General features: G+C 36.7%; 1 protein-coding gene across 2 annotated transcripts in view; it reads left to right on the forward strand.

The window, feature by feature from the left end:
- NAALADL2 (N-acetylated alpha-linked acidic dipeptidase like 2) overlaps positions 1–18,844 on the forward strand; it is a 436,265-nt gene extending 417,421 nt beyond the window's left edge. For both annotated transcript variants that reach the window (XM_064665876.1, XM_064665875.1), the window contains 2 exons: positions 876–1,074; positions 17,214–18,844. In XM_064665876.1, the coding sequence (XP_064521946.1) occupies positions 876–1,074; positions 17,214–17,412 (398 nt within the window). In that variant the 3' untranslated portion in view covers positions 17,413–18,844. The remainder of the gene's footprint in view (positions 1–875; positions 1,075–17,213) is intronic.
- Positions 18,845–26,345: the final 7,501 nt, after the last annotated feature.

Here is a 26,345-nt window from a genome sequence, read left to right on the forward strand (position 1 = left end):
TTTTGACTTTATATCAGGTTCAGACTCTGCTTTTTCTCTCCATGTGCTTGTAAAAATGAAAACAGTCTATGCACACACTGGGAAAGGAGGCCATGCTCTCCACCTGCACTGCAGGTGGGAATAGACTACACATTCACAATGTTCCAGTTCACATTTCACATTCCTCTGTCTGGACTATGACCTGGGAGATATTGAGATCAAGGTGTGCTCTGAAGGGCTGCGAGCTTTTATTCTTTTGGTGTCTGTGTAGGATTGCTAACAAAGCAATAGTTCACACTCCATATTTAAAAAGTTTTGGAAATACTGACTGGATTGGAATATACATTTGGATATCAATTAAACTTTGCTCATTGGCATATAATTTAAGTGATTAAGAGGAACAATTTCAATCCCCTCTACAACTGTTGTTAACCTCTAGGATTCTAAAACATTCAATCAAATTCAATTAAACTGCATATTACAATTTTCTATACAGCAGTCATTATGGAATGACTTTCATGGAAGGCTTTCAAACTGTTACAGCAGTAACATCAAATGGCATTGAGTAAATGCTGTCTCAGAAGGAAATGATATAGTTCCTGATTTATAACCGTTGCTTCCTGCAGGCTTGTTTTTCCGATGCTAGACTTCAATCTGTACCCCAAAATCATTCCTCACAGCTTATTAGATCTTAAAACATCAGAGCCCAAATTGATCTTTGAAAAAAGGATCAGAGGTTATACAGAATAATCTATGGCTTTTCTTGATCCATCACAAACCCCTCAAGGGAAAAGAGGCTCAGGTTTTAATTGGACTATTCATTTTGGCTTATAAACAAGAATAATAAGTGGTGTTCTCTGAATCACTGGCAACTGTCTTGCTCTTGCTCTTTCTAGGTGATGAAGTAGGCGTTCCTCAGTTGCTTGCAGTGGCCTCACGTCTGAGGGACACGGCCGAGCTGTTCCAGTCGGACGAGATGCGCCCGGCCAACGACCCCAAGGAGCGAGCTCCTGTCAGAGTCAGGATGCTCAATGATGTGCTACAAAGCTTGGAGAAAAGCTTCCTGGTTCATCAAGCTCCTCCAGGACTTTACAGGTGGGGTGTCCCATGCATTCTTTACTTGAGCTAAAATGGTTTTCAGTGTTGCTTGGTTTGCAAAACTGTCATAGTTTAAAAAAAAACCCCAAACCTCAGTGAGTATCCGAGATTAAAGCTATTTTTTCCTATCACATCCTCTCTGCAGAAAACATTAATTCATTACAATACAAGGGGTCATTAGAATGCAGCACTGTAGCGTTTCTGTCATGACATCTTTGCTAACAAGATGTACTGTGTGATGGCAGCCCAGGCAGCATGACAGATACGTGTGTTAGCTGCTACAGTAAGCTTCCAGAAGAAGAAAATATTTTGAAGTCTAATACTGCTTGACAAGCTCCACCTATATTTTATTTAAAACTTTTTACAGTTCATTGAAGATCTAGAATTATACAAGATACTCTGTAGCATTATTTAACATATTTAATTATATAGCAGCCTTCTTGGATGCATTTCAACCAGTCAAAGGCAGTACCATGCAGTGAATGAGGAGGCCTTAGTCAGTCACTATTCATAATGGCTTTTCTGTGGTTGGAGTTAATCTCTGATACAGGTTCAGCTGCACTACCCAGGTTGATTTTAAGACATCGTAGTCATTCCATCTTTTACTGTCTAAGAAGAAAGACGTCAGTTCTGTATCTCTCACCATCGATTCCTCTACAAAGAAAAAAAAATGAACTTACAGCGATCAGTAGCTTAAAAAAAGTTTGAAAAACAAGAATTGGCCAAGCATGCCCTGAGCAATGCCTGGTGCTCTGGCTCCTCAGGAACAGTCATGATGTGTGTCCGTGTGCTTCAGTACAAACTGTCTGAGCGCTGCAGCCCATCAGTGTGGAGTTTTCATGGCTTGACCCCAAGGACATGTTCTGAGTGCCCTGGGCTACACAGGAGGCAGTGTGGGCTGTCTGACTTCACCAGGCCTGCTGGGATAATTTTGAAGGACTCTGCAGCTGAAGATACCCAAAGGCTCATCCACGCTGCTCGTTAGGGGGCATTCCCAGGTAAAACTGTCCCTAAAGCCATATTCAGGTTTTACTTTAGGGAAAACTGTTTTGCATGCTCAAAAAATAGAGCTTGGAAGGCAACGCAGATATACAGGAGACAGACCAGAGTCAGGACATAAAAGTGAATGAGGTATCTGTGTTATTTTGGCATATAAATGCACTTGCAACCAGAACTAACTGAAGTAACAGAACAGTTCTTTGTTTCAGTTGATGGGAAAAATTATCAAAAATCTCAGTGCAAGTGATTGTGTCAAGTAGACATAAAACAGACACATGGTAGAAGTAGACTTGGGAAGGAAAGCAAAAAGTACAGCAACAGGAGGAAGAGATTCTTCCAAGCATTAGGAATGGCATAAAACAAGTGCAGTCATCTTTTAATAGAAGCAAAGGGAAAAAATAAGAAAGGTAGTTGTGGGGAACTCAGCAATGTCAGTAATTAAAAAAAACCCTACAGCTATAATAAAGAAAATATAATAATTACATTTGGGGAGGGGCTAATTTACTTCCTTCCTGCTGTGACTGGATTTATAACATAAAGAAATAAAACTAAATGTCATTAAATAAAGTCTCATATTCCAGCTTTAGCACTGCTGTCTGTCTTGTCTGAACTGGTATGGTTTTGCAAAGGAGCCATAAAACTGCTTACTATAATGTAATGTGTCTGTGTTGCATTGCAAGGGCACATAGTTGGATCTGACCCAGTTCTTTATTTGTAAAAATAAATTATGCCAAAACTTAGGATTCCAATAAGAGGGGTTTTGAGGTCTTCTAATATTTGAATTCTTGCACTGTTTGCAGTATTAGATTTGTTATTTATCAAAATGTAGTTGCTAGATATGCAGGTATAATGTGACTTAAATTTATCACCTGCTCTTCCCAGTACTTCAGTGCAGAGCAGAAATACTTTCCCAGTTGGCAGTGTAGAAGTGAAAATTTTGTATTTGTTCCCCTCCTGATTTAATTACATTTGATACAAGATTTAACAGTAGACAATAAGGTTGCTTCAAAGTTTGGGAGAAAACATTGACTTTGACCTGACTCTGAATAGTTTTACCAAATATCATCTGGAATATATAACAGTAAAGGACATCTTGTATATCATCATTTAGATACTCATTTAAAAAGAATACACTCTTTATACTGTGCCAAGGTGTGTAATTGTTACCTTTAATGGAAAATCTACACAGATAAAAAAGTCAAGGACAATGTTAGGTTTCTCATTTCCTTTCTTGCCATCAAAAATCTACAGTACAGTTTCTTAATTAGAGGGGGGAAAAAGCATCTAAACATATGTCTTTATTTGGATTATCTTTCACTTTTTAGGGATCGAAAGTCTTTCTATTAATTGATGGAGTTATATGAATATATGAATATATTTTGTGAAGCTATAATTGTATTGCAGGAACACCAGAAGTACCTGAAAAACCTGATATACTTTTTTTTCTTTTGCTTGTATAACTTTAAGCTTATTCTTTTTTGTAATTTGGTAAAGAAAACAAACAAAAAAATGAGTCTCACAGCCAGGACCTTGTATGCCATGTTTCATCCCAGTCAGAAGATTGATAGGCAAGTTATAAACCCCTGAAATAGTGGTTTATAATGGAAATGCTGGCAGCCCTTTAACTATAGCAGCACAAGCAGTACAGCAATAAATACTGTGCTTCATCTGTAAACAGAAATTTAGGATGCAGTTTGCAGCCTTGACCTTCAGGCTCCAACTGTGTTTAGATCATTAAGATTCCATAAATACTGTAATTTACAGCCTTCTGAAGGAAGAATTTGTGTGCACAGTAAAGGACGTATTCTTCACGAAAAAATTATTGCTTCCTGTATACCCATTTGGACTCATATTCTCAACCTCAATCAAAGTACTTGACAAATTTGCTGAAGTTTTAGGCATCATTTTTAGGCTTGTGTTCGTCCTAATTCACAGCTCTCTGGATATATACTGTGTTTTCTGTCCTAGGACTTGAATTAAAAAGAAAGGTGGATTTTTTTCTTTATTGCAGGAGATAGGTTGCAATGTTACTTGTGCTTCTCCGCTACAAGGGAACTGATATATCTTTTCTGTATCTTTTTTTTTTTTGTGTGGTTTGCACACACGTTGCCATAGCTATAGTCTCTTACTGTATATATGTACTTAAAAAAATAAATGTCTCATTCCAGTCAATGTCATAGGGCAGTATATGGGCATAATTTCTGCATTATTCATCTATAACGAGCAGTAAAATTAATCAAATTACTTTTTTTTATAATTAGATCAGGATGTCTGGCTAAACTGAATCATGATTGACATTGGCAGGTTGTTCAATACAGTGTCATTAAACACAGTCGTTTTGATGCTTATCCTTCCTACCTGAACTTCATGTCATTGGACTGAAAATTTGACAATAGCACACTTTCCCCATGATACTCTCTTTCCAACTGAGCTGGAAATATACAAGTACAGCTTTCATCAGGGTATTTTAGTCTTATCCAGAAATTTAGGCGGAATGAAAAATAATAGGTTGAAAAATATTATCCTGCTCTGGGAAAGTTACCCTGGGACTTGATTTGGGGTTAGGACAAAATCGCTGAGTTTTATTGTACCTGCAGAGCTTCAGCTTCTTTGATTCCCAGTGATAGCCCTGGGTAGATGTTCTATTTCCAAAATAAGTGTGTAGTAACAGAATAGGGTAGCTATTGATGTTCTTCATTTATCTGTCTTTGTTTCTCATAACATAGCCATAATATTGATAATTTTGTGGATTTATAATTTTTCATTATTTTAATGGAAAAAATCACTAGAAATTGATTTATTTAGTCTCTTACCTCTAGCCATTTCTTGCTTTCCCCTCTTGCAACATATACTAATGTGAAACATTTCTGTATATTTTCTGATTATCATATTTTTCTACTAGTAGTAATAACCACAGATTACACAGCAGTGGCATATAAAACGTTTAGGCACTGTACACAGTCAGGGGAAAAAAATATCTCAAGCATTTTGTTTGCTCAGTGAGGTGGTCAGCCTCAACAGAGACAAAAATGATTCCATAAATACTGATCATGTCTACTGTCATGCTTCTGCATGCTTTTCCCTCTACAAAAATGCCTACCAAAACCCTGACACCAGCAATATCACGGACAGCAAGACATCATGTATCTTCCTGGTGTTTATAAATGCTGAGTTCAAATCTTATGTTTACCTAGACTGAGTAAGAGTGTTCCCCCTGTTCCTTGTATATTTTATTGTATTTCTTCTATTTGCTGATCCCTACAGCTTCTGACAACCTGTCAGCCTAATGTACCTGTCAAGTCTGTGTGTGCACTCCTTAGGTACTTACATGGAGAGCTTCTTGTCTCTGTGTTGAAATACACAGCACTTCAATGAATAATAATATTGCAGAGAAATGAGATAATGAAGAAAACTTCATGAAGTATCAGGCACAGGACACTCAGAAAGACAAATGTCCTGTCTTACTGAAGGTGTTCTGTTTCTTCAGGTCCATGTCCAATTTTCGTAGCAGTAAGTATGCAGGATTCCCTAGAATACCCTGGGATGCTCCCACCAAAATTTCCAAATCTAAAAGAGTCACTAAAATCAGGGTTTGTGCCCTTGGTCTTTAAAATCAAAGCCAAAAATAGGTGCACAAGGGCTCAGGTTGTCATTTCTGCTCCAGTTAGGTGGGTTTTACTCCTAAAGGAGCATTGCCTAAGGATCAGTTATGTCCTCACTGACAGTTCTTTTAACAATTTTATAAAAGAATCAAAGTCAGCTTATGTAAAATCTTCCTTTTAAGAGTTTTATCTTAGTGTGCCAAGTTTATCCTGTCCATTAAGGCTCTGTGCATCTGCCACCACTATTTATGGAATTGTTGCAAGGGTGATTGTGCTTTGTCTAATAGATGTAATTGAGTGAATTGAGTAATAAGTAGGTGAAAAGTAAGGATTTGGAAAGCAAGCTGTGTTTTCCACAAAGACCTCCAGCAGTTTTTATTGCTCATTTGTACTAATTTAACTTCTTCCTTTTACTTCTTTTTATCAGGGATACCCACGTGTGACATTAACACTTCACTGGGCTAAAAAATTATAACAAATCAGTTTTAATGCAAAATACTGGCAATAAGCAAAGATAGATTATGCACCCTGAATAAAATGAAAGAACAATCAAAAGATATTTTTAGTGCCATACAAAAAGGTAATTTGCTGCTAATCTCATGCCACTCAAGTGTGTGTTGTTCACCAGAACAAATGTTTTCCTTTCAGATTGAGATTTGTTATATACATTTCTGACATATGTAGATTCTGCTGGGTTTATTTCTGCTTTGCTGGTAAACTGCAGCAAATTCTCAGGTTTCAAAGTACACATGCCCTAAGAGTCTAGTTTCTACAGATGCATTTAGTAGGAAATGAAAGACCTTATTAAATCTCCATGTGTAAACAAGCTGCTCACTGGATTTACAGAGGACAAGCATTAAAGATGCAAATATCCTGCTAATTTTGAAGAGTAACATGGGTAAACATGTAGTGCAATGTCATCTGAAAAATAAAACAAACCCCTAGCCCAGAGTTTCTGCAGAAGACAATAATTCTGTCTCATTGTATAAACTCTGGAATTTGTTTTTTCGTTTTGAATTCTTCATTTATGGCTTCAAGTAGTAAATATCCCTGTCTCCTTTGTTGTAAAATTTGAGACATTTTTGACTGACCTGAACCAAACACATGGAGTATTTTTATTGTTCTGCATTGTATTATGTGGAGCAGAGAGTGATTTGATACAGTGTTGATGATTCTTAGTGTGGGAAATACTGAAATAATTCATGTTGCGCTGGCAGTAGTAGATAATGTTCTGTCTCATATTATCTGCCATGTGCAATTCGTAAATACAATGCTAGAATTATGTTGGAGTAGAAGGAAAGAATTGTAGAATAGTGTACCTCAGATTTTGCTATTCAGTCAGAGTAAATGAATTTTCGTCTTACTGCATAGCAGTGATTTCCCATCTGACTTTTGACCCCCATACCTTGCACCTTTCAAAATTTGCAACTCTTTTTCTTCTATAATTTTTCACATTTTGTAAATTGAGTTATGAATAATGACATTACTTGTTTCTCTTTCTAATCCTTCACTGATGCTTCTCAGTTTTGCATTTCTTCAGTTTCCTTCTTTCTCTCTGATATGCCTTTGTCCAAATGTATTTTTTACACCCAAAGTGCCCTCCCATTTTCTTCGACCTTATTCCTTTGAACTCTTCAATGTTTGAGCAGTCTGACTGTGGTTTATGCAAGTTTAAGTCAGATATGACAACCTCAAATATTCAGCAAAGAAGCGACACAGTTTCAGCAAGACTTGCTGCATTGTAGCTCACTTAATGACATACTAATGGCAAGAAAATCACAAGAAATATTCCAGGTATAGTGTTATATTTTCTCCAAGAATGAGGAAAGGCAAAAAGATGTTTCATGAGGTAGGAGAACAGTGGCAGCTCTGTACAGTCAGGAGATGTAAAATGCGGTGCAGAGCTTGGTAAATCTGAAATTAATGCTTGCATAAAAGATGATTTTTTTCCCAGTGTTTGGTAGCAGACATCGAATGGAAGGATTAGGTTCTTGGTTTACATGCTTCTGTAAACAGAGGTTGTGTGTCTGGTGACCAGGGTTTATAAAAGTGGGAACAGTCATGAGTTGGTATGCATAGTGTTTACCACTAGTGTAAAATTGAGTAGACTGAGTCATCTCTGCAGGTCACCACTGATTAGAAAAGCATGCATAAGAATATAATTACAATTCTTAAATACCAGGTTATTATTTCTAATCCTAGTCCCAGAGACAAACCAATTAGTTAGTAGCATGACAAGCAATGATGTGTATTTAACTAGGTTGCTACAAGCTAAGAATATCTGAATCCTGAACAGATCCCGAACATTGCATTCTAATAACACTTATTTAGCTATCATTTTCTTAAAAAAAAAATGCAACAATGTGTTTGGCACATGTAGTTTCAGTTTAAAATCATAATTTGAGTCAAATTAATACATCCAAGTCACTAGCAGAATCTGGAGTAACACCCTTGATAAAAGGTGGACTAAAAGTATTTTATTCACTATATTCCTTTTAAACATTGCCCTGACTGCTATGTGAGAGTATAACATGGGTGGAAGGACAGAGGAACTCCCTCCTCTCTTGAGCAGCTCCCAGAAGCCAGGCCTGATTAAGATCACTTTGAGTTCACTCACATGGTGCAGACACTCAAAATGGGATTTGAGGGAGTGGGAAGAAGATTCTGTCATGAATCTGCACATTCAGTGGATCGTAATGTACTGTTGGGGTTAAACTCTGAGTAGCACAAGAGGCTTTCCCCAGGATACCTTTTCCTATCAGTGCAGCTCTCCAGAACAGGCATAGTTAGGAAAGTTTAAGAGCTGTTTAATTTGTGATGGACCCATCGGTACAAATTTGAGCAGCATGAGCATTCTCTGTGGACTGGACAACTTCGGGAAGAGTTCTGACCTGGTCCTCCCAGCCCCTGTGGGAGGAATGAGCAGTGCTGTGGTTATTCATTCTCTGGACCAGTCAGGTACAATTTCATCCTCTGGGAGAGTGGATCTGTAACATTCATCTGTGTGTGGAGCAGCACATTTATCCCAGCACACATCAATAGTAATTACTGGTTGATAATGCTCTTACAAATTCCTGCTATGGTTATTATTTTTCTCATGACTGATAATCATGCTGAATTATGACCTTTCCTAATACTGAGGAGGTGCAATAAAGTGAATGAAACTCATACTCAAAACACCCGATCTATATGAGTGGCAATTGAAATGTTTTTTCCTTTGGAATCACCAATACGTGTAATAGCCATGAATTAATGACTGTATTTGTTGTCTTGTAAATTTTTACTATTTAAAGAGCATTTGCTGCATAAATACTACTGAATTAGCCATCTGCAGACATGTAATTATGGCAGAATTTAAAGCTTATTTAAACAGGGAATGTGGAAATCTTTTCATTACACCTGCAAAAGCAGAAAACCACTGTAATCAGGGATTATGTCATGGCTGGAAACCAGATTTCTCATTTCCCTGATATGAAGGGCAAACCTGCGTTTACATACCTTATTTTTCTCTTCTATACTTCTTGTTAATTTTTTTCATCCTTTTAATTAGACTGATTTGTATACTTAAAGACTTCTCTCTGTACATCACACCCATTATGTTTGTGATCCAGTAAATATTATTGTGCATATATTGTAATTTATTACAGCATTGGTTGTCTCAAAGACAAGCCTTTATCCAAGAACTACAATTCCTCATGCTTCCCAAGAACATGCATTGTCTTGGCCTTGCAAAAAAACTGATTTTTTTTCTGTAAAATGACATTTATTTTAATATATGGCCCATTTCACAGCCATTGTTCTGATAACTGTAAAAAACCCTCTCCCAGCTGTTCCATGAGCTCAGTCCAGAGCTCTCATGCCAACAACTAGCAAGCAGGATACAGTTTCCATGCAACTGTCCCTTGCTGGCAGATCTTTCTTGGGTCTGTGCTTATGGTGCTAAATAGGGCAAGAATATTTAGTTACAGAGAAAAATCTACTGCAATCTCAGAAAGCTATACAAAGTATTAGATTTTGGATGTATTAAATACGACAAAAACTTAGTATTTTATATATTTTTCTTATAAACAGTGGGGTCGGTAACATTTTTTGGATCCAGGAAATATATGATTTTGGTCATGACAGATGAGAACCACTTATGTATGTGTGCAGTATTAGCCAGGAACACATCTCGAATATACTAAAAATATAAAGGAGATTGATTGGGAAAATAGTTAATACACAAAATTCTTCCACTAATATATTACCTAGGAAATAGGGCTTAGAAATTTGGTGATGAGATCATTAACAGGAAAATTACCTTAGCTGGGATTAAAAAGAAGTTTTAATTTTGTGTGTATGCATGCCATTAAAGGTAATAAAGATACAACTTTAGGCATTTCTTTAAGAACGTATTATGGCATAATTAATCTTTTATCCATAGTTAACTCTTATGATAATGACCCATCTGATTTTAGCTATGATGGTAATGATCTCACATCACATGGTATAGAGTTACTTAAGATGATAAACTTAGTCAGGATCAGAACTGAAGATCAAGGTCAAGCCTATTTACTGCATTGGGCACTGGACCCTGAGTGCTGCTTCCTTTAAAAATGGTTTTCCTCCTTAGGAATCAGATGTTAAACATGATTTCTAAATAAAAAGCCCTATGAAGCCATCAGAACATCAGCTGTGAGCCATTTGGAAATAATATTATTAATTCGCTTCCCTCAAGTCCTTCAAAATAGTAGCACATCTGCTTTGAATTCAAGTATTTCAGACTGAAACATCCTTAAATGACAAATAGTTTCCTCCAAATTATTCACATAAGCATATGTTTCTTTCACTTCAAAAGCAAGTGTAGCATAAATCATTCAAAGAACAACATGCCTACGTTTGTTACTAACAGCTACATTATTTGAAAGTTAACAAAGTGTATTTCATACCAGTTGCTGCCAGGAAAATACAATTTTAAAATACTGTTATATCAATTTTGTTCAATGTATCATCATTCTTTCAAGTGTACATGCAAGTCCTTGTTCTAAGAAATCACAAAAAGTATTCGTGGATTTTCAAGGAATTTTTACATTTTTGTGGAGTATTCATCATTCATCAGCTCCATAGGGAGTTTGAAAGCTCTATGGCAAAGAGTCTGATGGGGGTTTTGTGGCTTCTTCAGGAATTTCTAGATAAAGTCGCTTAATTAATTTCTGTAAAACTCTAGGGAAAATAATGCTTAATTAGAGGACTGCTCTTTAGCAGTGATAAATAGTGACTTGCAACTTCTGAAGAACAGATGCATCCTATTTTTTTCTCTTTTGTTCCACTTCTGTGCAGTCATTCTGTACTGTTGAAGCTGCAGAATGGATTCTTCTTACTTACTGATCTTGTTTACTCCAAAGCAAAGAATAAATCAGGCTCCTAAACTCAGCAGATTTTCACCATGAGAAAAACTGTGAGTGCATGGTGATGTTGATGTTCAGCACTGGCAAATAGATATTTTATTGCAGCCTGATTTCACTCCAACTCAGTCTTTAAACTAGTCAGACTTGTTAGCTCCATTAGTCTTATTTGAGGCTGTTCCAGAACATCAGGCCTCTTATGATTAGCTACTGGCTAATTAGCTACTGGCTAATCAAATTTCCAGCTTTATATATTATCTTAGACACTGTTTTGTATCATAAGTCACAAAAATGAAGAAATTATTGTTTATGTAATGCAAGTGAAAAAATTTCACCACAGGTTGTCATGGATTCAGTCATAGACTCATTTTTTTCCCAAGCTGTCGCAGAACACTGTCAGCATTATCAGAAAATCAAGATTAGCATTGTTAGCTTTATTTTATGTCAGTTTTTTCTGTTGACAGAAATTATTTAACTATCAAAAGAATTGTTTCCTTACATGTTTCAGAACAGAAGTGAATGTTTTCTCTGAATGTTGAATTTTGGTCATAAAAATATCCTCAAGCAACCTTTACTTGGCTTGATTTCTTTAATAGATCTTTCTCTTTAGGATTCTGAATGCTCCTACATGCAAATTGGAATCTGGTAGATGAATTTGTAACGATCCCCAAGACAGTTTTAAGGGCGGGAATGTGTGTAGGTGAGGGTAGGATGGGGGTTTATAGAGTCAGGTCTTTAGTTGAAGACTGTCTTCAAGTTGATAAGGGCTGCTCCCTACCTTTAAAAAGTACTGTAACCAAAGAGAACTGTAGGGAAATAAAAGATAATGTATCTTGTAACCCGCTATCCTTCCAGTTCGGCTTCTCCTTTTCCCTTTGTTTATTTGGCAGGCAGTCAAGCCAAGCCAAGCATCAAGACACTTCACAGGGCTGCCAAAATCAGGATTTATTGTTTTAATGAGGCCTGTTCTAAACTGACCTCTCAGAAATGTATTCAAACCTGGAATAATTATCTCCTTGTAGTCCCATTTCCCAACAGGATTCTGTTCATGCAGACTTACCATAACCTCTGTTTGCCATAAGTGATTCGATTAAAGGTGTCCTAATGCCTGTCTCTTATGCAAGATAAATTTCTATCTAGCAGGGAAAGAATTTATCTGGTTTGCCACTGTCACATAACAATGCCTTTGAAATGCCTTTCAGTTGGTTACACCTTATTTAGGTTTGATATCTAGATTACCTTTAGCGTATCAACTGCTGATAACATGCAAATACATACCTTTCAGGCAGACACTCACCTCTGAGTGTACATGATTTTAATACATCACTTTCTGGGATATATATTGGTAGAACAGTTTGCAGCCTGTAGATGAGTACACTAAGGGAAGGCAGTTGATGGTTCTTTAAAAAGGATAGGATGTGTAGCAAACAAAAGTTAGGAACAGCATATTAGAAATAAAGGATCCTTAAATATGATGTGCTGAGTTTTTGGGGACTTAGGACAGTGAAGGATAGTGACATTTGCAGACCTAATGACATGTAATGACAGTTTACCAGGGAGTATATTTTCTCCTGGTCTTATATGGCCAGCAGCTCTAATTTTATAATTATAAACCTTCTGCCACAATAGTGCTGTGAAATAAAACAAGTAAGATAATATTACTGCATGTGGGTGTCAAAAAGTTTAGAAAATAAGAAGAGAGGAAAGGAGAAGAACTGTTGGAGATGGAAAGGATAAGGAACCCAGAGGAAGAAGGGAAACTTTCTGTACCATCACCATAAAATTTTCTTAGGTGCAAATAAGTGTAAATAAATGGTTATAAATCAACTCATGCTGTTTTCAGGGAAGAAGAATTTATAATATTTTTATGTTCTACAGTAAATAAACACCCTGTGGAAGTGGAAGTTCCAAAATGTAAATATTGTTATTAGAATACATTTATTTATTTACCAAAGTAATAAAATTTTATGTTTTACAAACATAAATGAAAACAAACTCCTAGATGTAAGAAAAGTGCATTCAAAATTGAACAGTATCAGGAGAAAGTGAAATTTAGAGAATCCTTGTTCTGCTGTGGTTTTTCTTTGTGGAGAGTATAAGAATCAATTCAAGGATTTATAAAATTGAGTTTGTGAGGATGCTGAAGTCATAGCACATTGTGTTTTAACTGGAATAGACAGAGGCTGCCCATAGCATTTACCTACAAACAATTCTAATGTGATTCCACAGAGAAAACCTGCACTCATTTCATGTGGGACAGTGTACTTGCCATCGTGTCCTAATGATTTAATAATTACTTTTCAAAACCTCAAATGTAGGCTCTTAGATGGGAGTCTACTTGTAAGTACCTGAATAATTGAGCTTGTGTTGCACATTACCTGCAGACAAACTTTTCTTATAAGCTAAAAAATCCTTTTTTGTGACAAGAATAATGTAATAATCTAGTTTTATCCTGTACTGTCCAGTTGTTCTACTATAACCTCCAAAATAGCTTGAAGTCGTGTTAAAATCAAATTTTTAGTGTGATCTGTCATTTCAAGAAGTTTTCAAATTCATTCTGGTCTGGTGGGAATGACATTATCTCCTTATTTGTGATAATGTAGAACAGCATTTGATGACATTATTTTGATCAGTAATGCTTATGTTCCTAGGTCTGAAAGGGCTCATAAAAGTTACAGAAGAGGCTCTGTTAGAGTTCAGTGTTACAGTTTCTTTGCTTCACTTTGCTAAGGCTGGTTCTTTTGTTTGGAGCCATTTTACCTCTTTCAGTGGTACTGCCTGAAGTTATTACTTAGATTTCCTGCTTCAGCGTTACACTTTTCAGGTCACTGCAATGTGTCATGGAAACAAGTCCATTAAGATGAATGATGTGTGTTGTAATTTCATTAGTCTCATCAATAATGTATTGCAGTTTTCTGTTTGGGAGTCTCTTTTTGTTTTGTGTGTGTCAGACTGACTGTGTGAATTATATTTAGAAGATCAAAATAGTTAAAGATGAAGGTAGATACTTAAGCAATTAGACCAGAGACTGGAATTGTTGTTTTAGAGGTGTAGGCTACAAAACCAATTTGTGTTAAGGAATGTTTAAGTAATTGAATTTCACAGTATAAATTAAAGTCTCTTGCTATCATTATGGATGTTGTGGGCACATAGTGATATCTTGTGCCAGTGAAATGGCTGGGGTTTATTTTTCAGTCCCTGTGTAATCTTTAATGAAAACACTTTTCTGACTTGTAAAGGCTTGGAAGTAATAAACTGGACTGACCAATTTTTTTTTCATTTGATGAAGCTTGGACAGAGATAAGAAGTAAACTTTTATAAATCGTTTCTCATGAACATGCATAAAGAGAGAAATCATTTTATGCAACAAAGGAGTGGCATGGCTTGCCAAGCAAAGATAAGTAATTGGAAAATATAAGATCCCAGTGAGAACTCCTAGCAGAAAATTCAAAAAAGCAGGTGCCGTATAATGTTACTTACTATTATTTGCATACATAAAAACAAAAAGTAGGTTCTGTCATACCATGCAATCAGCTGTGCTGAAGTCATATTACTATAGCAAAAGTTAAGATATTATTTAAACTATTACAGCAGATTGCTTGTCTCTGTCATTCTTCAAACCACTAAGCTTTTCTCATCAGACACTAATTTGCACCACAGTCAGGTGGGCTGGGCTAGGAATACCTGTCTTTTACAGTGGATCACCTGCCCGTGCCTTTACTGTGGAATCACTTGTAATTCCAAAATCACAGCAGTAAATTTAAACTGTATTAACATCCTTATGTGTCAAGGCAAACCATCTTTTTAGCCTGTGTGCCTTGTTTGGAGCACATTTGAAGATGGGGCAGGAGAAGATCTGTTCCTATTCACCACAAATGTCTCAGCAGTCCCCAAAAGTTGCAATGTTCAGGCCATCCACTCTTTTAGAGTCTGATTTCTAGCAGTCTAAGTTAGTGTTACTCTGCTGATGGTTATCATCTTCTGTTTTTATTAGTTGACATTACCCCAATAAAGGAATAGAGAAATCCTAATATAGATCAGGGAGCCAGTATTATAGGCATTTGGAGTAGAATTCCAGCTCAGTCAAACTCTCCCAGCCACCAGCAACCAGATCTCTCCTAAGAGTAGAAAGTAATGTGATTATTTCTAGCACTGACCTTGCTCTTCAAGGCATTTGAGAGGTTGTGAACAGGCTTCTTTCTCCCTACGAACTACAGGAACTATAGAGGAGAGTTCTTCAAAAGCCTGGTTCTGCTTGCACTGATCTCAGCAGGAGTCCCTGAACTGATTTCAGAGGGAGCAAAATCAATCCCTGCTTTGAAAAATACAGTATTTTCCATAGCACAGCCTATCCTTAAAAGCCAACCAACCAGGAATTTATCTGGTTCTCAACATACAGAGTTTTCATTTACTATATCACAGGGTCTGCTTTGGGACAGTCCACGACATAACTTGAGTCACATTTGAGTGTAAGATGCATCACAGTGTGAGGAACAGCAGCATCAGCTCAGAGCTGAGGAACAGCAGTGCAAGCTGAGGAAGTTATTGCCACATCTGCCTGTTAACAGTCCTCCTGATGGAAATTCCTGTCCCTGCTGAGCTATTCCTGGAAGTGCTTCTAACCTGTTTCAGTCTGAATGATGTAGGTCAGTGATGACCTGTTGTTTAAACTGTGTAAGCTGTCCTGCTGCTGCAGTGTTGGATTCAACCCCTTTCCCTCTTCTGTTTAAAGCTGCAGTGTATTGCATTGCAGAACCCTTGAAATGTATGTATTGCTGCCAGGGGATGAAAAGCTCACCTTCCCTATTGCACATTGCTGGGTTTCCTATGTTTTCCCAGCATTGTCTTATGTGAGATGTAAAATTGTCTTATGAGGATAGGAGTTATTTCCTATCTTTGAAAAACACTGCCTCTCATTCAAAACATTTTTTTTTTAACTGAAAAGCGTGGCAGAAGGTTGTAGGTGTTCTGTGCTGTCATTTATAGGGTTACTTTGTTACCTTTCCCCCTGGCAGACTGGCAGTTAGGTGATTCCTATAATAATAAGCTGCCCTTTTGTGGTCATCTGTCTTGTAGGTACTTGGCAGTTTTATTACTAATTTGGAGTTGCCATTTGGCCTGTTCTGTCACGCAATTAGGTTACTAACAAAGTATGTAAGTTGTCTTGTTTCTTGCTGTTTTCATTCCATGAATCAACTTCTCCCCTGCCCTGAACACCTGCCTTGTATTTAAGGATAAGGTCCTGCACCAAATCACTGTAGCTTTCCTGTTTCAAATTTCACTCATTTCTGTTTACAGTCAAAGGAGCTCCTGGGTGGAGATTTATGATATTTACATGCTCTTCTAATTAAAATAATGATTACACCTGGTTTTGGATAACATTTATAGCCTGCTTCAAAGAGTCTCATTAAAATCACTGACTAGCTTTGAATTCTGAGCCTTCCACACCTCATACAGATAACATTTCCAAGGGATCAGACAACACTCTTGCATGTGTTTTTCTATAAACCATTAAAAAGTTTTTCAGATATTCTAGGAAAACACAGATTTTGTTTCACAAGGGTATAGCTGTGTCTGCTGTTTATTTCCTTCCTCGAGTGTGTGACATTAAAGATGGGTTGCTCTTGTTCTGATGCCACAAAGGATTATTGATGAAATAAAGGCTCTGCTGAAGGCAATGAGAGTTTCACCATTGACTTCAGTGTAGCTGGAATTTCACCTCTGAAGTGGGAAATAAATAACAGGAGCAGACAGGAAAAACAACAACAAGCCCAAACCTGTGCTGAGGGTTCACAGCAATAATCAAACTTTTTTTTAGAGGGGAATAAATGGAATCCAGCTGAGACGCAAAATCCTTCATGAGGGATGTGATAGGTGTAAGCTCATGCTTTTGAATAAAATCTTGAAAGGTCAAAGAAGAATGTGAGATTTTTTTGATGGATTTAGTGACTGTTTCAATGTATGTACACGTAGTTCAGTGAACAAGGTATAATAAATATGCAGTTCTCTTTCACTTTGCCATGGGTCAGGTTTACTGTGCATAATATGTATCATCCATAAAGTGTGGCTGATACTTGCGGGATTTCTTGATGGCTTCTGATGAACTGTTTTGAGTAAAAAGTTTACCATTCTCTCCACTCTTCTCTTCTAGAAATATTCTTTACAGACTGGATGAAAGGACCAGCCAGTTTTCAGTACTGCTGGAGGCACTGGAGCACTGCAAACTGCATCAGTCAAATGAGACCATTCAAGCAGCCTTGTCAGAGGTGCTGAACAGCATCAATTCAGCTCAGGTTTACTTCAAAGCAGGACTTGATGTGTTTGAGACTACCTTAGCTGGAAAGAAATGAGAGGATTCTCTACATTCTAAGACATTTGTTTACAACTTGCTAAACAAAAGTTCGACTTGGACCAGAATTGCTCTGAGGATGACACATTTCTCAGCTTTTCCTTCAGTTGTCACTTAAAGGTACTGCAGAGCGTGGTTTTATAAATATAAAACAGTCTTTTGCACTGTTCACAGTATATCTCAAATGTCTATTCCTGAATGTACAAAACATGAGAGGGAATAACACTTAAGATAGGATTTTTTGGAAGGACATCTGCTGTATTTTTATATGTAAAATATGTTTTTATGACTCAGATCTCAATCTTGCGAAGTACCAAGCACATCCTGCAACGCGCTGAAGACCTGGTTCTGAGACACCCCAGGTGTATACCTGGGTGAGCTTTCCATCCCTGCTCTGTCAGAAAAATCTGACTTAAGTATACTCTTGTGTTTCTTAACTTCTTCAGCAAGCTCATCTTCTTCCTTACTCCATTCATAGTAAGTAGTTGAAGGATGTGGCATTTCCTCAGTTGTCCAGCACCAGAGTAAAAATGCACAAAACACCTTTACCGGTGCAATCCAACATCTTTACTCCTGTGGAACAATAAATACCTCAATTCTGAGAATACAGATAAACTTTGATTATTCCATTTCTGTATGAAAATAAAGAGTTGTTTTCTCTAATGTTTCTTGGAGAGAAAATTTTTACGATGGTTTCAAATGATTTGAAAAGTTTGAATCAACAGTTACACTTGCACAAGAATACTTTCAATCTTTATTTTAAATAAAAGAACTGCCTAGTCTTATAAGGGTACAGGCCTTATAAACTTATACATTACCAAAACAGCCCACTTCAAGGTCTCTCTAAATTTCCAGAGAGCTTTAAATGAAAACAAGACCTCCAAGTCCTGGAAACAGTTTTGGGATTCCATCACTCGGACACACCACCCCACTATTCCAGGCCTGCCATATAGCACCTGGATTGTTGTCAAAAAGCACAAGCAAAACATAAATGCTGTAGAACCTGCTGTAGAACCAGGAATTCCTCTCTGGAGGCACAAGCTGGTGAAGCATATTGCAGGACTAAAACTCAGAGCTGCTTTGCACTGGGTGAACCCTGTACGAAGGCTCTAATGATACCATTACTTTTTGGCCAAAGTAATCTGTGAATGAAAGGATCAGGAGGTTCAGTGTCCTCTGAGGGGATATACACATTTGAGAACTGCAGGTCTTAATAATGTAAACAATGGAAATTGTTAAGCCCTATTGGGTTTAGAGTTTTACAATCTCAGATGATTCTGGGGTTAGAGCTTAAAAAATTAATTTTATATAGATACTTAGAATTGAAATATAATTTATTTAATGGAAATGTTAAATGTATTGTTACCCATTTTGCCATGGAAATTATTAAAGGAACATTTCAGGTTGCAATAAAAATGGAAAAAGTGTCTGTATTAATGTCTTCTGGAAAATTTCAAAGTGCACAACTTGATGAAAGACTTTTGAAAGTTCACGTAGCAAGTAATAAGAGTTGTTTACAGATCTCGGTTTCTCTTTCCAAAGTCATTGGCAAACAGGCCTCTATAAGCAATGACCCACGACTGGGTACGTATATCTGTGCATTTCTTTGCAAGTTATTATCTTCTAATGGGCAAAACACCCCAGGTCTTACCAGAGGCAGAGCTGGGCAGTTGTACAGCTACCAGTGCAGTGGGTATATGTTTAACACCAGTCAGCGTGACTGCATGAATTTAGACATGATTATCTTCTATCTTTCCTTGGCATTTGGTAAGCAAGAGTTAATGATGATTTTTTTGCTACCAATTCTGTTTACTGCAGAGAGAATTTGACTTCTGAAGAGTAACATTCTTTATGATGTTTATTCATCCCCTTCTTTGCATACTTTTGATTATTGTAATACTTAAGTGGTTGGAATATCCACCTTTGAGTTGTGTGTTTATTTTTTGATAGAATTTGGGGAGGTACTGTTCATGCTGCATTTGAATGATACTTGTAAGAAGGACTGTTCTTCTAACAGTTCACAGTCAAATATTTTCCTTCATGTTGACTCACTGTGGAGCCAAAGCCTGTGGTCTTAAAAGATATAGTGTCAGGTTCCAATAGGAGAATGAAAATACAGATTAACACCTTCTTTGTCAGGTAAATTTAACAACTGCTTCCTCATCCTTAAAATTTATGTTTCACCAAACCCATGTCTAATGTAACCAAAGTGTACTCATGCAAAATCAGTGAAATCTACTGGGAGGAGTATCCCTCATGTATAATTTCTCAACCATGTAATTCCTCACTAAAACATTTATCTTGTTTTCTCACAATGTCCTTCTATAACAACTTTTAAAATAGCAGACTTCAAAGTACTCCACCAAGAAAGCACTGCTGTTGTAAATGCCTTTCTATTCTAGAGACATTCAGATGTTCTTGTTGGTGAGATTAATCAGATGAGCTATTTAGGGACTTAAATGCATTGATTTCAATGTCATCTCACACATGTATATATCTTTTGTAGGCTTTTTTTTCAGTGTTCAGATCTTACATATAAGTGAGTGCTCAGTGATAATATTTGTACCATTATAGCTTTGGAAGAAGCACTTTTGAGCCATATCCTTCTATTGATTTTTAAATCCTACCTATTGACTTCAAAGAATTTATGGCAAGTAAAGGTCCTAAATACCGTGTGTGTTTCTAGCATAGAGTTTTTGCCCAGCCAGCTGTGGAACATCAGCTAAAGGGAGGTGTTAGTAAATCATAGCACATTATCCAGATTGACTTCATTCCTGTGTTGTATTGAAATAAATAAAGGAGTGCCCTTAAAGGCAGAATTATCTCTGCAAATTGCCTGAATGATGCTAAAAATTTATTACCTTTTCAGAAACATCAGTTGCCAGAGACAGTATAACAAATACATTGATTGCTAGTTAATCTAGAGTCATGCTTGCAATGACCAGAAAATCCCTGCAGCTTCCAATATTTGTATGTTGAGACAGTTGATAATAAAAAGCTAATAAGATTTTATTAGTGCATATTTTAAAGAGTCCATAAAGAAGCTAAAGTACAATCAACTCAGATGAATAAAAAGTACATGAGGGCTGGATTTTGAGTACTAACCTTAAAAAAGGCAGTGAATTGTTTTTATCATGCACGAAAAACTGTACCTGAGTGAATACGAGAGCACACAATTGCCTTATATCTTAAAAACATTGTATAAACCTTAATTTACTTGCAGTGATATGATACACCTACATAAACGTAAATGTAAATAATAACTACATGAGAAAATTAGCAAACACTTTGCACTGCTTCACTTACCTTTTAGGAAAGTATTTCAGTCTAGAGATGTGAAAAAAGACACTGCAGCTGACCTCAGTTCTTGCAACAGCAGGTGGGGAAAGGTTAAATCTCAGATATCACAGGAGGAACGACTGGAGGTCACCTAGTCCAACCTCCCTGCTCAAGCAGGGTCACCTAAAGACAGCTGCCGAGGAGGGACTATGTTCAGATTGCTTTTGAACATCTTCCAAGGATGGGGATTCCACAACCTCTCGGGGCAATCTGTGCATGGTCACCCTCAGAGAGAGTGTTTCATCCTTCTGTAGATACAGTTCCTCCAAATCTCTTCCTATATTTCTTAGTTGTTAAATTATTGTAATTAGTTTAATTGCAAGCATTCAAAAGATAACCAGCATTTCATTTAATGAAAACTCTTGACCAAGGTCTCTAGGATTTCACAGTTGATATGTTAGAAAGTTTGTATGAGGAGATTTGTCCTTCAAGATGTTCTAGAAACTAATATCTTTCTTTTGAGGTCTTTTTGTACAGTCCCTGTCCCCGGTTACAGGATTTCTGTATAACTTAGGATACTGATGGAGAACAAAGGATGCATTAGAAAATGCAGGGAGGAAAATTACCCGTCAGCACATGCGTAACTATGTGCTATGAATGCTTCTACTTTAACCAGACTTTGGGAGCTCGGTGCAATTCTATGGTTTGTGTTATGCAGAAAGGCAGGCAGGATAATGGTGTGGGTCATTCTGGCTTTAAAAGTTATTAAATGCTATAAACATTGTTGTGTCTGGGCCTCTGTTCTCAAGGGAGCAGTTAAGATTTTCCTCAAAAGCCTTGTGCTGGAAGCTGTTATCTGTGTCACTCAGAAGTGGGTACCTCTGACATTACAGTACATTATGGTTCCTATCTCAGGAAACAAGCACAGTGTGGAAGATGTTCTTTCCCTTTGGCACTCAGTAACATTTCAGCAGTATTCTGCCAATCCCAGAAAGGTGAGTGATAGAAACAAATCTCATTTTAAGATGCTTGGGACCTGAATTTGGAAAACAGCACTATAAATGTTCAAAATGTAATGAGGTGTCTTCCTTTGGAGCTCTGAATTTAACAAATTTGAGATAGAGTCATGGGTAGCACAAATAAATATCTCAGAAATATAAAATACACATGTAGTTACTATTAAACACTATAATAATGATAATTACTTGGATACTAATGCAGAGATAGTTTTGGGTGGCTTTAACCATCTGTCTGTCTGTTCTCCCTCTGCCACCATCTTCTCCAAAATTAAACTCCCCCTTAATTTTCCAGCTACCAAGTTAATCCCCCTCTTTTCTCACTCTTGATCTCAGTCATGCTTTTTGTTCCCCATTTGATTCTGAACTCACCTCCCTTAAGTTTAAATTCTTGTTCCTGCTACAGCTGACCTTAATAAAGAGCTAAAAGTATTAGAAAAGTCGTGCTCAGATCCAAATGGATAAGGAGACATTATTTGTTAAATTCAAAGTGTTCTCTTCTGAGTCTGTGCAAACAGCAGGTTTTCAATTATAACTTCACTGAATGGAAGAAGATTTTCTTGGGGCCCACAAACTATTTTTTTTCCTGTCCTCTTTCCCTCTAATGTCTGGAGCAGGAAATTCCCTCAAAAATAGCAGTGTAGGCAGGTGATAATCTGGAAAGTTTTGAAATAAACTTTTTGAAGTTGGATGAATAAGAAATTATAGACAAATTTAATCAGAGTTGGTACTACCTACTCCCTGTCTACAAAATAAAACAAGCAGTATGTAAGCGTGTAATTTTTCTGACCTTGCACATGCCATCCAGCACCTTTCATTACATGATGGCTTCATACAAAAGTTATGTGTGTAATTATACTGTATTACAGTGTTTTAAATTATTAAGGATAAGGACTCAAGCCAGATGCCTAAAACTGTACTCGAAAATGCACACTTGAGCCCAGGAAGTGCCTAAGAATAATGAATCCTTATCTGGGAAGCAAAGGCTTTAAGAATATCTAAATTAGACTGTATGTTTACTAAAACTATGGTGCTATCAAGCCTAACTTTGTTTTTTCCTAATTTTAATCCCATTGCTCCTGGTTATTTCTACAGTTACTCGTACGCACTTGTCACAACTGGAGAAAATGTACACCTATACAGATTTACTCAAAGATTATATTCCCCCTCAGGCTTATTGACTTGGTCTTTTTTTTTCAGCAGGGTTGACTTTATTGTAATTGCTTATCAGGGTACTGTTCCACACGAGTGAGGTCAGCAGAATTTGGACACTATTTCTGGAATTTCCAAAAAGATTTGGTATCAGAATATTGTTTATTTGTGTTGAATCTATTTTCTTTAATCTCTCAACATAGATTATTACAAGCAAGAATATATATGGGTTTTTTAAAATGGGCAGGAGTCTCTTGGTCAATGTTAAGTAAACCCACAGGGCAGGATATAAATGTGTAGGTACAAGTAATATAATCTAGAATAAACTTAATAGCTATTATAAATGTTGGCACAGAGTAATGCACAAGTATATTTTACAGATTGGAATTAATACAAGGGCTTAATTTAAGAAGTGTAATCAGAATAGAGGCGTGGAACAACAGTTTTGCTGTGTAAATGTAGTATGTGCTTACTCGCCTGCCTAATGCATTTGGTTAAAATAAATTAGGATATTGTTTAAGCTACTTCTCTCTGATTTATTTTCCAGCAAGCCTTTGAAAATGAAGTCTTGGTCTTTATTTTTCCTTTAAAAGTGTGCTGCCTTTAGTGTTTATGGAAAGCCTATTGTGTTGGGGCAGTGTAATGCCATCTTGTCTGATCATTCCTGGAACATTTAATAGAATTGAGTGGGATTTCAAAGTACAGTCTTTGGAGGAAGGTCCTTCACTGACCAGTTACTGTATATGATGTTATCTGCTTGAGTGGCTGCCTTTACCATGCCATGCTGTGGGTGTGCAATGTGAGGCTTTGAGGCACTATTTTTTTTTTACAGTAGCATTGCAGAGTTTTGCTAATTTTCCCCTGTTTGAGGCTGTTTCCTCCTGAGCATCCTAGTGATACAGCAATATAATACCAAGTGCTCTTAGCACCTGCTACAAGCTCTTCCTACAGGGGGCATTTTATGGGTTTTTCTGAGCAATAATAAGTGCATTTCCACTCTTTTTAATTAGTGTCTCTTGGAGCCCCACTCAGCTTTTATGTAGCACAGTCTTAATACTGACCCCAAGGTAGATGGAGAGGTCTGACTGATGTGTTGACTTGCTAACAAAACTTGCTACAAAAACTGCTTAAAAAAATCCTAAAAAAAAAAAAAAAAGGCAAATAAAATACTTGGTAAGGGCTTCCCAAGAATTTGGTGTTTTCAGTCTGTACACTGAGGATTCTCAAAAAGTTTTGGATGCTGGTTTGGTTTTTTTTCCATGCAGTCTCATTTCATGTTCTCAACAGCTAAAACATGTTGTAGTCTGTGAATCCACTAGAGGGGAAATAAGGAGATCCTTAATATTTCATACTTAGAGCAAATAAGATGACTGAAAATTCTCTGTATTTTCCATTTGCAATTTATATAAGTTAATATGCAATGTACTCTTATCACATATATTGTGATTTGTTATTTTGAGACAAATAGAAAATGAATGTGATTCCATATATGCAGTAACTATATTGAATTCAGGGAATGCTTCACATCCAAGTGTCTTAGCTATTTGCATACAGTGAGAGCTAGCACAAATTAAGATGCTAGAAACAGATAGTTTAGGGGTTTTTAGTACAGGTCTGTTAATGTTTAAGGCCAGATTTTAGCATTGCATTCATACCTAGATGTATGGTAATGTATTTTATGTCCTCATTGCTGTACCTGTGAGATTAATGCTCAAATGCTGTTCTCAATGTCCGTGTTAGTCTCAACACAAATTCTTATTTTTTAGCCAGTAACACCCTACAGAGTTTACCTAGTTGGGTGGAATATGCAAGTATTTCTGCCTTTTGTATGCAAAAGAGCAGCTGTCAAGTTGGGTTATCTTTGTCAAGCCTTGACATAGAACGTGAGACGCCTGAGTGATGACTCCTTCGTTCCATCTACTACATTTTCATGTAGTAAAATCAGGTTGCCACAACTGATAGCTAGTCAATGCAGAATACTAAGTAACTACATTTTTTTGACCGTGAAGTAATATAAACTTGATGCAGTGACTCCTGGAAACCAATAAATATCATGTTGTGTGGAAATGTGCAATGAAAGGTTGATTTTTATAACACATTATAGAATGTTGAGTCTGAATGAAGTAGCTTATTTGCAAAATTAGTTTACTTTGTATCAATTTGTACTTTTATAACATAGCATAATAAAAACGCAGTGTTGGCCATTAATGTAAGTAGATTCTACATACTTTGATTAAGAAGCACATTTTCTTGGTTTGTGCTCTGAATATGATTTTTGCAGTCTGTGAGAGTGTTTGTATGGAAGTGACTGTGAGCTGGAACTGAGTAATAGACATTTTGTGAAAGCAGTTGTGAATTAGACAATGTTTTTTCTTTAGTTGCATTGTTGAAAGAAATTAAACTGGAATATAAAAATGTGTATAATGTACATTGCACTGAATGTCTTGAAATTATATTAATTTGATTTTTTGTTGTTTTTTCTTTCTTTGTTTAATTGGTTCTGCCAGTAAGCTGCAGCATATGCCTCTCAAGCTGCTGATTCAGTAATGTGAATCCCAGGGCATTAAAGCGTAATGGGAAGCAGGAAAAAGGCAAGGAAGGAAAATAATAGCTAGGCAGAACCTGAGAAGCTGTGATGTGATAATTTACTGAGAGGTAAACTTTGAATTATCCACTTTCTGTGGGGCTGATATATGGAAAGCCCAGATATTCAGATAATTGGTCTTTCAGGTGGGAAGAAATTGTCCTTGTAGGTTTTTGAGAACATAAATCTTGAAAAGTAGATAGAGACTTTGGGTCAAACTCAAAGTATTCAGGATGAGACTCTTAAAATAAAATACAAAAAAAAGCTACTGAACAGCCTTAATGCTATCTGAAGAGACCAACCAGTCAGTTTTTAAAATCTTGGTTATATGTAATATAATTTGAAATTATTTGAAATTCAGATGATCAGGCTTTTTCCTGTAGTTCAAAGGTCCAGGTGTTTTTTATTTCATGAAAATATTAATTCCATCTTTTGCTTATAGTATATGAGAATATGTATTTCCAAGTTTTATTTCCATTTTGTATAGGGTTTTGCTGGGGTTTTTTGGAAACTCCTGTTCACTATATTAAAAGGAAAAATAAAAGGAATACCTTGTAAATGTTTTTAATCATGGCTAGATAATTAACCGTGTTTGATAAATGAACTCTGTACAAAGTGCAGCTCTGACTAGAATATTTCATGTAATGCTAAAGATTAATTTGTGAAACATATTCCTTCAGGGTATGTTTCCTTTAAGCCACGTAAACTTGTGCCATGAAAATAGAAGCCACCTGTATATCAACAGATTTAGACAAGTACCTGATTTGCAATTCCTGCTGATAGATCTGTGGAAGTCCATAGTAATGAAAAAGGGCATTGAAACAAAATGTTTTTTCACCTGGGTACCAAAATGTTCCTCTGTGGCTCTGATTAGGAGATTGTACCATTACTGTCTTTCACCAG

The sequence above is a fragment of the Pseudopipra pipra genome, chromosome 10 (assembly GCF_036250125.1).
Source record: "Pseudopipra pipra isolate bDixPip1 chromosome 10, bDixPip1.hap1, whole genome shotgun sequence".
Lineage (NCBI taxonomy): Eukaryota > Metazoa > Chordata > Aves > Passeriformes > Pipridae > Pseudopipra > Pseudopipra pipra.